We start from the raw sequence: 13,364 nt of genomic DNA on the forward strand, positions 1-13,364 counted from the left end.
CTGAGTAGCTGGGATTACAGGGGCGTGCCACCACACCTGGCTAATTTTTATATTTTTACTAGAGACAGAGTTGACCAGTCTGGTCTCGAACTGCTGACCTCAAGTGATCTGCCCTCCTTGGCCTCCCAAAGTGCTGTGACTACAGGTGTGAGTCACCACGCCCCGCCAGTATTTAAATGTTAATAGTTATTCAGTCTTATATTCAGGAAAAAAAAGAAATCTGAGTAGGATACTTTCAATGAGTCTTTGTTTCAGCAGTGGTGTGCCAATCCATAGTGAATTTTGAAAGCTTGTTAAATTTTCATTAATTTGTGAAGTGGTTTCATTAATTTGTGAAGTGGTTATTAAACAAGGCATTATTAAAAGTGACATTAACTAAACTTCCAATTGAATAAGTTATATTAAAAATAAAGGTAGTACACCAGGCATGGTGTCTCACACCTGTAATCCCACCACTTTAGAAGGCCGAGACAGATGGATCTTTTGAGCTCACAAGTTTGAAATCAGGCTGGGCAAACCCCGTCTCTACAAAAAAATAAAACCTACAGAAATTAGGTGTGGTATGTGACTGTAGTCCCAGCTACTTGGGAGGCTGAGGTGGGATTACAGGTGGTGGAGGTTGCAGTGAGCTGAGATTGTGCCATTGCACTCCAGACTGGCGATAGAGCCAGATCTTGTCATAAAATAAAATAAAATAAAAGTAGTAAATATTAACAACTCATCTCTTCCTGATTATTTTACTCTTATCTGTGCTCATGAGTTTACTTCCACTGCATCTGGATATTCCACTCTTTTTTCATTCATTTTTCTCTTTGCTTTTCAGTTTGGGAAGTTTCCTGTTGACATATTTTCAAGCTCACTGATTTTTTTCCGTTGTCAGGTCCAGTCTACTGATGAGCCCACCAAAGGCATTCTTCATTTCTGTTACAGTATTTTTTTATTTCTAGCATTTCCTTTTGATTCTTTTTTTTTTTGGGGGAGACGGAGTCTAGCTCTGTCGCCCAGGCTGGAGTGTAGTGGCGCGATCTCGGCTCACTGCAAGCTCCGCCTCCCGGGTTTACGCCATTCTCCTGCCTCAGCCTCCCGAGTAGCTGGGACTACAGGCGCCCGCCATCTCGCCCGGCTAGTTTTTTGTATTTTTTAGTAGAGACGGGGTTTCACCGTGTAGCTCAGGATGGTCTCGATCTCCTGACCTCGTGATCCACCCATCTCGGCCTCCCAAAGTGCTGGGATTACAGGCTTGAGCCACCGCGCCCGGCTCCTTTTGATTCTTTATAGAGTTTTCATCTCTTTGCTTACGTTACCCTTTGTTCTTGAATGTTGTCCTCTTTTTCCATTAGCGTCCTTAACATATTAATAGTTATTTAAAAATCTCACTCTGATGATTCTAAAATTTCTGCCATATGTGAGTCTGGTTCTGACGCTTGATTTGTCTTTTTTGAGATGGAGTCTCACTCTGTCACCCAGGCTGGAGTGTAGGGGCACGATCTCAGCTTACTGCAACCTCCGCCTCCTGGGTTCAAGCAATTCTTTTGCCTCAGCCCCCTGAGTAGCTGGGATTACAGGTGCCCACCACCTTGCCTAGCTAATTTTTGTATTTTTAGTAGAGACAGGGTTTTGCCATGTTGGCCAGGCTGGTCTCAAACTCCTGACCTCAGGTGATCCGCCCACCTCAGCCTCCCAAAATATTGGGATTACAGGCGTAAGCCATTGCTCCTGGCTTGCTTTGTCTTTCTAGATTACATATATATGTATATGTGTGTATATAAATGTGTGTGTGTATATATATATTTTGTTTACATTTTAGCATGCCATATAATTGTTTTAAGTTGGACATTATGTATTGGGTAAGGGTAAGGTTTTGTGTTTATATGGCTAGGAATTAGGTTGTGTTTACTGTTTGCTATAGCTGTAGGTGTTAGATGCTAAAATTTCCTCTGGTGTCCTTGTTTTTGCCTCCCTTACTCTTCAACTTTCCTTAGAGACTCTTCCTGAAATAGGCTCTGGGCCTTGCAGTTTTTTCCGTTGTAATCCCATTATTAAACAGGAGCCCTATTAAGGTGGATGGGGGAAAGCATTCCGTAATTCTATTATTAGGTCTGTCTTTTATTGCACGTGTGACCTTCACAACTGTCTCATTTTTAGAGGAGGCTTCTGTTGAGTATATCCCTTCTCCCGCATTGGTTAGGCTCTGTTCAACAGTTTCCCTTGAAGGCAGGCCTTTGTTAAGGAGCATAGAATGCTCTGGGTGTATTTCAAAATGGCTAACTTCTCTCTCTCCCTGTTGGAAGCAAAACTCACAAAAATGTGGGGGACTCCTTAACACTGGGTCCCTAGGAGTTTAAAAAAAAATCTCAAGCTAGTCCATGTTCAGTCTCCAGCAATTAATCACTTGCCCTATAAGTATTTCTACCAGTTGCTGGTTCCAGTAGTAGTTTTTCCTCCAAGTAAGTCATGATTCTCTGTTCCACCTATTTTAAGTCCAAATGCCTCTCCAGATTTTGGGGTGATGGTTTGCCCTGGGACCTCGATTCTCTGAAGGGTCTAAGAAGGGTTGTTAAGTTTCAGTTTGTTTGGCTTTTTCCTCCTTGTGAAAATGGGAGTGATGACTTCCAAGCTCTTTACCTGTCAGACTGAAAACTGGAACGCCCTATCTATTTTATCTGTCTGGAGAAAATACTATGTGATCGTGTGTGCCTCTTTTCCCAATTTTATGATCAGTGATGTCATATGGGCATATTGAAATCAAGCATGGTGGGAGGATTTGTATCACAAACATTGGCAAATGTTACAAACAAAGCTTGATTTATTCATTTAGTTGACTGCCTGAACTTAAGAAAGTGATAGAGAAAATGTTAATAATTCAGATTAAGTTTTAAAGCCTGTATCATGTCTGGCTGGGCATGGCTGCTTACGCCTGTAATCCCTGCACTTTGGGAGGCCAAGGTGGTTGGATCACCTGAGGCCAGGAATTCAAGACCACCTTGGGCAACATGGTGAAACACCATCTCTACTAAAAACACAAAAATTGGCCGGGTGTGTTGGTATAGGCCTGTAATGCCAGCTACTCAGAAGGCTGAGGCAGGAGAATCGCTTGAGTCTAGGACGTGAGGTTGCAGGGAACTGAGATTGTGCCACTGCACTGCAGCCTGGGTGACAGAGCGAGAGTCTGTCACAGAAAAAAAAAAAAAAAAAAAGCAAAAAAAAGCATGTCATGTCTAAAGCCATTACACTGTTACATTGTTGCTAGCACAAAAATTTGACATATTGTTCCACTATTTAAAAGTTATTATCTAGTTGGGCATGGTGGCATGTGCCTGTTGTCCTAGATATTTGGGAGGCTGAGGTTGGAGGACCACTTGAGCCTAGGAGTTTGAATCCAGCCTGGGCAACATAGCAAGCTCCCATCTCTAAAAACAAAAAGAGGGGCACAAATTCTTAGGACCTTCTGAAGCTGTTTCACAGAAAAAATAAAAATTTAAAAATAATAAAAACAAAACCCCGGCCAGGCGTGGTGGCTCACACCTGTAATCCCAGCACTTTGGGAGGCTGAGGCGGGTGGATCACCTAAAGTGGGGAGTTCGAGACCAGCCTGACCAACATAGAGAAACCCTGTCTCTACTAAAAATACAAAATTAGCTGAGCATGGTGGCACATGCCTGTAATCCCAGCTACTCAGGAGTTTGAGGCAGGATAATCACTTGAACCCGGGAGGCAGAGGTTGCAGTGAGCCAAGATGGCACCATTGCACTCCAGCCTGGGCAACAAGAGCAAAACTCTGTCCAACAACAACAAAACAAACAAACAAACAAACAAACAAACAAACCCAAAACACCATGAAATATGGTAGAATCCTACACCCAGAACAAGACTAGTCTCTAGTAAATAGGAGGAGTAGCCCTATAGGTATGGCTTATAAGAAATGGAGTAATATTTACATTTTGTAAAAAAGGAAAATTCCTCTGGTTTAAGATTTTGTCAATTGTTCTTTAAGGGTAATGTATGCCCTAAAGAGTGGCATACTTAACCAAGATAGCAAACTCAATGTGGAGTCATTAATCCAACAGATTAAGTGGAGAATGAAGCACAGGTCAGAAAATTAGACAAGAGGAATCTGGAAGAAATGATCTTGGCTGTTGATATGGTTTTGTTCTGTGTCCCCACCCAAATCTCATCTTGAATTGTAACTCCCACAATTCCCACGTGTCGTGGGAGGAATCTGGTGGAAGGTGATTGAATTATGGGGCAGGTCTTTCCTGAACTGCTATCATGATACTTAATGAATCTCATGAGATCTGATGGTTTTAAAAAAATGGGAGTTTGCCTGCACAAGCTCTCTCTTTGCCTGCCACCATCCACTTAAGATGTAACTTGCTCCTCCTTGCCTTCTGCCACGGTTGTGAGGCTTCCCAGTCACGTGGAATTGTGAGTTCCCCATTAAACTTCTTTCCTTTGTAAATTGCCCAGCCTCGGGTGTGTCTTATCAGCAGTGTGAAAATGGACTAATACAGTAAATTGGTACCAGGAGTGGGGTGTTGCTGAAAAGATACCACAAAATGTGGAAGCAACTTTGGAACTGGGTAACAGGCAGAAGTTGGAACAGTTTAGAGGGCTCAGAAGAAGACAGGAAAATGTGGGAAACTTAACTTCCTAGAGAATTGCTGAAAGGCTTTGACCAAAAGCCTGATAGTGATATAGACAATAAGGTCCAGGCCGAGGTGGTGTCAGATGGATATGAGGAACTTGCTGGGAACTGGAGCAAAGGTGACTCTTGTTATATTTTAGCAAACAGACTGGCAGCATTTTGCCCGTCCTAAAGATTTGTGGAATTTTGAACTTTAGAGAGATGATTTAGGGTATCTGGCAGAAGAAATTTCTAACCAGCAAAGCATTCAAGAGGTGACTTGGGTGCTGTTAAAGGCATTCAGTTTTATAAGGGAAGCAGAACATAAATGTTTGAAAAATTTGCAGCCTGATGTGATAGAAAAGAAAAACGCATTTTCTGAGGAAATCTGCATAACTAAAGAGGAGCTGAACATTAATACCCAAGACAATGGGGAAAATGTCTCCAGGGCATGTCAGAGGACTTCATGGCAGCCCCTCCCATCACAGGCCCAGAGGTCTAGGAGAAAATAGTTTCGTGGGCCAGGCCCAGGGTCCCCGCGTGTGCTGCGTGCAGCCTAGGGAGTTGGTGCTCTGCATCCCAGCCATTCCAGTCATGGCTGAAAGGGGCCAACACAGAGCTTGGGCTGTGATTTCAGAGATGCAAGCCCCAAGCCTTGGCAGCTTCCACATGGTGTTGAGCCTGTGAGTGCACAGAACTGGGGTTTGGGAACCTCTGCCTAGATTTCAGAGGATGTATGGAAACACCTGGATGTCCAGGCAGAAGTTTGCTGCAGGGGCAGGGCACTCACGGAGAACCTCTACTAGGGCAGTGTGGAAGGGAAATGTGGGGTTGGAGCCCCCACACAGAATCCCTACTGGGCCACTGCCTCATGGAACTATGAGAAGAGGGCCATGGTCCTCCAGACCCCAGCATAGTAGCTCAATTAACAGCTTGCACTATTTACCTGGAAAAGCCACAAACAGTCAATACCAGCCTGGAAAGGGAGATGGGAGGGAGGCTGTACCCTGCAAAGCCACAGGGGTGGAGATGCCCAAGACCATGGGAACCCACCTCTTGGATCAGTGTGACCTGGATGTGAGACGTGGAGTCAAAGTAGATCATCTTGGAGCTTTAAGATTTGACTGCCCTGCTGGATTTTGGACTTGCATGGGGCCTGTAGTCCCTTTGTTTTGACCAATTTCTCCCATTTGGAATGGTTGTATTTACCCAATGCCTGTACCGCCATTGTATCTAAGAAGTAATTAACTTGCTTTTGATTTTACAGGCTAATAAGTAGAAGGGACTTGCTTGTCTCGGATGAGACTTTGGACTATGGACTTCTGAGTTAATGCTGAAACGAGTTGAGACTTTGGGGGACTGTGGGGAAGGCATGACTGTATTTTGAAATGTGAGGACATCAGATTTCGGAGGGGCCGGGGCAGAATGATATGGTTTGGCACTGTGTCACTACCCAAATCTCATCTTGAATTGTAACTCCCACAATTTCCACATATGGTAGGAGGAACCTGGTGGGAGGTGACTGAATTATGGGGCAGGTCTTTCCTGCACTGTTATCATGATAGTGAATGAGTCTCCTGAGATCTGATGGTTTTTAAAAAAATGGGAGTTTGCCTGCACAAGCTCTCTCTTTGCCTGCCGTCATCCAGGTAAGATGTGACCTGCTCCTTGCCTTCTGCCATGATTGTGAGGCTTCCTCACAGCCACGTGGAACTGTGAGTTCTCCATTAAACTTCTTTCCTTTGTAAATTGCCCAGTCTCGGGTATGTCTTTATCAGCAGCATGAAAATGGACTAACACAGCTGTTTAAAAGAAAACATCCATGACTACATAACTGAAAAAGTGCTTATTCTACTAAAAAATCTATTTTATAAGTGCTTATTCTGTTAATAGTGAAGAGTCTGTGAGGGAAGAAGTTTGAAATCCTAAGTTATTTTACCTTATAACCAGAAGTAAGTCATTTAAATCTTCCTGAACCTCAATTTCTCCAGGGTAAAATGGAGCTAGTACTAACTACAGGCAGTATATGGCAGAGGTGACCTGAAATGGAAAGAAACATGTCTGAGAATGAATGACAATCAAACATAGTAAGATCACCCATGCCCAGAAATGACAAAACCCAAAATATTATCAAAGCAAGACACAGGATTCTAATATTATCCAAATATATCTAAAATTACCCAAATTTAATCAAGGTAAACTGAACGTGGTTCCAGAAAAGCAGGAAGTGAATGGGAATTGCGTGAATGGGAAGACCAACGGAATTAGATTTAAGAATTAGATTTAAGATCTACACTTAATAGTGGTGTAGTGAGGGCAAACTCCCAGAGCCTCAGTTTCTGTATTGTGGGTGTTTCGCACATTTATCTGACAAAGATTTATGGACTATTTACTAGGGCCAGGACTTTACAAGGTAGGTGCCATACAAAAATGAAGGCATTGCTCTTGCCTTCAATTTCAATACAATGTAACAAATATTATAACATTAAGGGCTACTGAATATTTTCTAAGTATTGGGTACTATTATAAATACTTTTTACTCATTAAATCTTTACTCCCTTTCACAATCTAAAACATAGGTATTATCACAGAAAAGAGGCATAGAAAGGTTAACTATCTTGCCAGCACCAAACAGTTACCAGACCCTGGAGCTGGGATATATCCTGTTTTTTTTTTTTTTGAGAAGGAGTCTTGCACTGTCGCCCAGGCTGGAGTGCAGTGGTGAGATTTAGGCTCACTGCAACCTCCTCCCGGGCTCAAATGATTCTCCTGCCTCAGCCTCCCGAGTAGCTTAGCTGGGATTACAGGCGTGCGCCACCACACTTGGCTAATTTTTGTATTTTCAGTAGAGACGAGGTTTCACCATGTTGGCCAGGCTGGTCTCGAACTCCGGACTTCAGGTGATCCGCCCGCCTCGGTCTCCCAAACTGCTGGGATTACAGGCGTGAGCCACCTCGCCCGGCAAAGGAGCTGGGAAATATCTTGACAGAGGGCAGGAATTTGTTAATCTGTGCAAGTGAGGGGTAGTGGTGGAGGCTTTTCACACTCAAGGGGCAGTTTTAGTTCACCCATTAGCAAACGTACTTAAAAATTACCTCTTAAGAGTTCTGCTGAATAAATGAAACAGTATTTTAAGTCAGTATTGTGCATGGGACATGTAAGCTCTTAATGTTATTAATTTCATTTTATTCCTTTAAGTTGGATCACTGCGGCGAAACGTGAGAATGTATTCATGAATTTGGCTGCACATTAAAGCGACCTCTCCAAATGGGTTGTCCTATTTTACATTGCTACCAGCAATGTAACAGCCTTCTAGTTGCTTTATGTTCCAATATACGAAAGCGCCCCACCATTTGATTGTTTTTCAGTTTCTGACAGCCTCACCTACTTTCTCTTTCAAGTTCATCTGCCCCATTTTTATTTATTTATTTTTTAGACGGAGTCTCGCTTTGTCACCCAGGCTGGAGGTTGGGGTGCAGTGGCGCGATCTTGGCTCACTGCGACCTCCGTCTCCCGGGTTCAAGCGATTCTCCTGCCTCAGCTTCCCGAGTAGCTGGGACTACAGGCGCACGCCACCACGCCGGGCTAATTTTGTATTTTTAGTAGAGACGGGGTTTCGCCATATTGGCCAGGCTGGTCTCGAACTCCTGACCTTGTGATCCGCCCGCTTCGGGCTCCCAAAGTGCTGAGATTACCGAGGTGAACCACCGCGCCCGGTCCATCTGCCCCATTTTATATCACCATTGCAGTCACAAACTAAGTCCTCGTCAGAACCGCCAAGCGGCGCGTGGGCGGGCGCCTCATACCACTGTGATTGTGACCTCAGAGCCTAACCCCCGGCGCCAACGCTCAATCCGGTTCTCGCGGGAAGATACATGGTTTTTAGGCGAGAACTTCTAAGCCCACTCCACCTCCCAAGGGTGACGTGACGCGCCTGCGTCCTCGCCTCAAGGTTTTTTCTCGTCGCATATTGGCTGTTAACTCGGCTACGAGGTGTCGCGAAGTGCACTCCGGAAGTAGGTCCGTTGACTTTTGCTTTCTTGACGGAAGAGAGTCACAACCCGGCGGTCGACGCTTAGCGGAAGTTCGTGAAGTCGCAGTTGCCCCCGCACAGCGGATGTGGGTCGCCTCTTAGGTGACGCTGGGAAGCGCTTGCAGCCTCCGCCGCTGCCTTCTGGTTGAAGCACTATGGAGGGAGACAGGAAGAACAACAACAAACGGTGGTATTTCACGCGAGAACAGCTGGAAAATAGCCCATCCCGTCGATTTGGTGTGGACCCAGATAAAGAACTTTCTTATCGCCAGCAGGCGGCCAATCTGCTCCAGGACATGGGGCAGCGTCTTAACGTGTATCCTTGCGGCCTAGGCCTTCGGCCTTCGAGTTGGTCCCGCCATGCTCTGGCGTCTAGGTCTCAGGCTCTGGTAGGGGACGAAAGTGGGGAAGAAGGTGGGCAGAAGCTGGATGGATGTCTAGTTGGGGGAGCCCACAGTGGGGCGGGCTGAAACTCAGTTCGCGCTAGGGAAGCGAGGCGGAGTTGATTTCCCGCTCGCTCACCCCTGCCACCAACCTTGCTGGGAATTCGTACCCTTCCCGGCATTGTGTTTTAACCAGCCCTTCCAGGTCTCTCTTCATTGTGTTCTAATCGGCTCTGGTGACGTTAAGTTTCTCATTTTCCGCTGTGCCCTAGGGGTTTGGGTCTGGCAGAGGTTTCTCTGTTGAGGGCTGCCTCCCAAACCTAGTGTGTAAATTTCGAGAAATTCAGTACCTGAAAGTCTTATAAAGGGTGGACTAGAATTAATGCCTCAGCCTTGGTCCAAAATCCATTCCTCATCTGCTAGCTATTTAAGTGACCTGTCAAATTCTTGGTCGTCTTGTCTATAAAATGGGATGATACCTCTTGTGTTTGATTCTGTGTCCATGCTTTGCATTCAGATGCTCAATTAGTAGCTGCTGTTTTATAGAATTTCAGAGGAAAGATGTTAGTTTACGTTTGTAGGGGATACCCACGAATCTAATGTTTTAAATCGTTTACAAAATACTGGGTCCTTAAGTTACTTAGAGTGGTGGTGTGTACTTCATTTTCTTTCTATTTCAAAAATGAGGTAACGGCCGGGTGCAGTGGCTCACACCTGTAATCTCTACACTTCTGGGAGGCCGAGGCGGGTGGATCACCTGAGGTCAGGAGTTCGAGACCAGACTGGCCAACATAATTAAACCCCTGGCTCTATTAAAAATACAAAAAATTACCCAGGCTTAGTGGCGGGCAGCTGTAATCCCAGCTAGTCAGGAGGCTGAGGCAGGAGAATCGTTTGAACCCGGGAGGCGGAGGTTGCAGTGAGCTGAGATCACGCCACTGCTCTCCAGCTTGGGCAACAATAGTGAAACTCCGTCTCAGAAAAAAAAAATTTAAAAAAAATGAGTTATCCTCTCCCACATATTTTTGTTTGTCAGGAAATACACTTATTTTGTGGTGGAGAAAACTAGTATAGTTTTAAAGTTCTTTCCACTCTGTGTGTGAAAATTTTCTTGGGTGCAGCTTCTATTTAAATGTGTGGCTGACAGTAATGTTTGTATCTTAAGGGTGTGTTCATCTCAAAATGGGTGTCTTTTTTATCGCCAGTTTGTTTCCTGCTGATGTCCAGGTGTGTTTCCTAAGCATCCTATCAGTATGGAGTAAATCTTTTTGTTCGAAATTCTATTTCAGTGTATCCTTAAAACGCTTTCCTTTTTGTATGTGTGTTGTCATTAAGGTTGTCAGCCAGGCGCGGTGGCTCGCACCTGTAGTACCAGCACTTTGGGAGGCCCCGGCGGGTCGATCACTTGAGGCCAGGAGTTCAAGACCAGCCTGGCCATAATGGTGAAACCCCGTCCCTACTAAAAATAAAAATTAGCCATGTTTGGTGATGGGTGCCTATAATCTCGGCAACTGGGGAAGCTGAGGCAGGAGAATCGCTTGGATTTGGGAGGCAGAGGTTTCAGTGAGCCAAGATGGTGCCAGTGCACTCCATCCTGGGCGACAGAGCGAGACTCTGCCCCCTCAAAAAATGGCTGTTGTAATTTGGGACTGCATCATCTCTCCACCCCATATTGTCTGCTGAAGTGTTTAGAAGTAAGGCGTTTACACGTTTTTTCTTCTTCTTCAGTTAATGAATTATCAGATCATTTCAGATGTTTCCTGTCCCGTGGATCACCCATGAGAAGGCTTAGTTGCCAGAGAGAAGTGGAACTGAAAATAATTTAGGCCGGGTGTGGTGACTCACGCCTGTAATCCCAGCACTTTGGGAGACTGAGGCGGGCGGATCACTTGAGGTCAGGAGTTCGACACCAGCGTGGCCAACAAGGTGAAACCCCATCTCTACTAAAAATACAAAAATAGCCAGGCATGGTGGCCCAGCCCGTAGTCCCAGCTACTTGGGAGGCTGAGGCAGGAGAATTGCTTGATCCCAGGAGGCGAAGGTTTCAGTGAGCTGAGGTTGTGCCACTGCACTCAGCCTGGGTGACAGAACGAGACTCCGTCTGAAAAAAAAAAAAAAAGAAAATAATTTAGTTGATGGAGTTTAGCAGGTGAGAGAGGTAGTGGAGACATACCTATGGGTCAGATCAGGGTGGGCGCTGTAAATCATATTAGATTATAGATACCTGCCACCATGCCTGGCTAATTTTTGTGTTTTTAGTCAAGGAGGGGTTTCGCCATGTTGCCCAAACTGGTCTCAAACTCCTGACCTCAGGTGATCCACCTGCCTCTGCCTCTACCCAAAGCCCTAGGATTACAGGTGTGAACCACTGTGCCCAGCCAGGCCTTATAAATTGGTTTTTTTTTTTTTTGGAGATGCAGTTTTGTTCTTGTTGCCCAGGCTGGAGTGCAATGGCGTGATCTTTGCTCTCCACAACCTCCACCTCCCAGTTCAAGCGATTCTCCTGCCTCAGCCTCTGGAGTAGCTGGGATTACAGGCATGCCCCACCACGCCCAGCTAATTTTGTATTTTTAGTAGAGACGTGGTTTCTCCGTGTTGGTCAGGCTGGTCTCGAACTCCTGACCTCAGGTGATCTGCACCCCCTTCAGGTGATCTGCACCCCCTTCGGCTTCCCAAAGTGTTGAGATTACAGGAGTGAGCCACCGCACCTGGCCGCTTTATATATTTTTTTTAAAACTCTGTCTAGATCCATGCATCCTGATATGTTTGTTTATTCATTCAGTACATTTATATTAAATATTTGTTATGTGTAAGCCATTGTAATAAGTGTCAGTTGGCAATTAGTAATTTGGTGAAAGAAAACAAACATATTCTTTGATTTGGAGAGATAAGTATGATTTTCATTTAGTAGCATCTACTTGCTTGGCCATTTCATCCTTTTGGGAGGGAGATAGAGGTTGTCTTTTCCAGAATTATACCTGCCTGTTTTTGGATCTTAACTTGAACTCTTCAGCTCACAATTGACTATCAATACTGCTATAGTATACATGCATCGATTCTACATGATTCAGTCCTTCACACAGTTTCCTGGAAATGTAAGTATAATTTTTTTTTTTTTTTAAATGGTGTAATCCTTTTGTGATTGATTCCAACTACCTATTCCATTTGTGGTTGGTCTTTGCTACTGAACTGTGACTTGAACTTTAGAATTTAGGGTTGATCACTTTCATTATGTGCTGTGTTGCTGTTCTGAATCCAGCTTTTCAGTTTTCCTGTTAAGTGTCTACTTGTCTATTGGATTTAGTACATCCATGTCGATTCTCTAAAGTAGATTAGGCCGGGTGCAGTGGCTCACAACTGTAATCCCACACTTTGAGAGACGGAGATGGGAGGATCACTTGAGCCCAGGAGTTCAAAACCAGCCTGGGCAACATAATGAGATCTCATTTCTACAAAATATCAAAACAAAAACAAAAACTAAGTAGCTGGGTGTGGTGGTATGCATCTGTGGTCTCAGCTACTCCAGAGGCTGGCAAGAGGATTGCTTGAACTCAGGGAGTTGAGGATGCAGTGAGCCAAGATCGAGTCACTGCACTCCAGCCTGGGCATCAGAGTGAGACCCTGTCCCCAAAAAATCCCCCCAAAAACAGATTATCAGACATCTAAAGTCAACATTTTGAGGTTGGAGGAGTAACATTAAAGGGGAAATCATGTGTAATTTAGGTATAGCTTTCTTTTTCTTGCTGGGGCAGGGAGACAGGCGGGATCTTGCCCTGTTGTCCATGGTGGAGTGCAGTGGTTTGATTACAGTTCATTGCAGCCTTAACCTTCTGGTCTCAAGCAATCCTCCTGCCTTAGCCTCCCAAGTAACTGGGACCACAGGCCTGCCACCATCCCTGGCAATTAAAAAAATTTTTTTTATGGAGATGGGGTCTCCCTATGTTGCCCAGCCTGGTCTCAAACTCCAGGGCTCAAGGGATCCTTCCGCCTCCGCCTTCTAAAATGTTGGGATTATAGGCATAAGCCGCCATTCCTGGTGTTAATTTTGAAGTAGTTTATAAAATATGGTCACAGCAGAAGAAGTAAATGTAAGTTACTTAGATTTTCTAAAAGCCTTTGATAAAATTGCAGTCAGCAGTTGGAGGGGAAGGTACATTATGTAATAATAACTGGGAAAATGACTTTTAAGAACATGAAAAATAGGTTATGCATGGTGTCTCATTCTTATGTATAATCACAGCACTTTGGGAGGTCCAGGTGGGAGGATTGATTGAGCCCAGGAGTTTGAGACCAGCCTGGGCAACAAGAGCAAAACTCTGTCCAA

The 13,364-nt window shown here is 44.7% G+C and overlaps 1 protein-coding gene across 1 annotated transcript in view; it reads left to right on the forward strand.

Moving 5' to 3' along the window:
- Positions 1-8,431: 8,431 nt before the first annotated feature.
- Positions 8,432-13,364, forward strand: part of CCNT1 (cyclin T1) — a 40,872-nt gene continuing 35,939 nt past the window's right edge. Inside the window, exons 1-2 of the mRNA XM_011936237.1 lie at positions 8,432-8,973; positions 12,054-12,135. Coding sequence (XP_011791627.1) covers positions 8,813-8,973; positions 12,054-12,135 — 243 coding nt within the window. The 5' untranslated portion in view covers positions 8,432-8,812. The remainder of the gene's footprint in view (positions 8,974-12,053; positions 12,136-13,364) is intronic.

This window comes from Colobus angolensis, unplaced genomic scaffold (genome assembly GCF_000951035.1).
Source record: "Colobus angolensis palliatus isolate OR3802 unplaced genomic scaffold, Cang.pa_1.0 Scaffold151, whole genome shotgun sequence".
Classification (NCBI taxonomy): Eukaryota; Metazoa; Chordata; class Mammalia; order Primates; family Cercopithecidae; genus Colobus; species Colobus angolensis.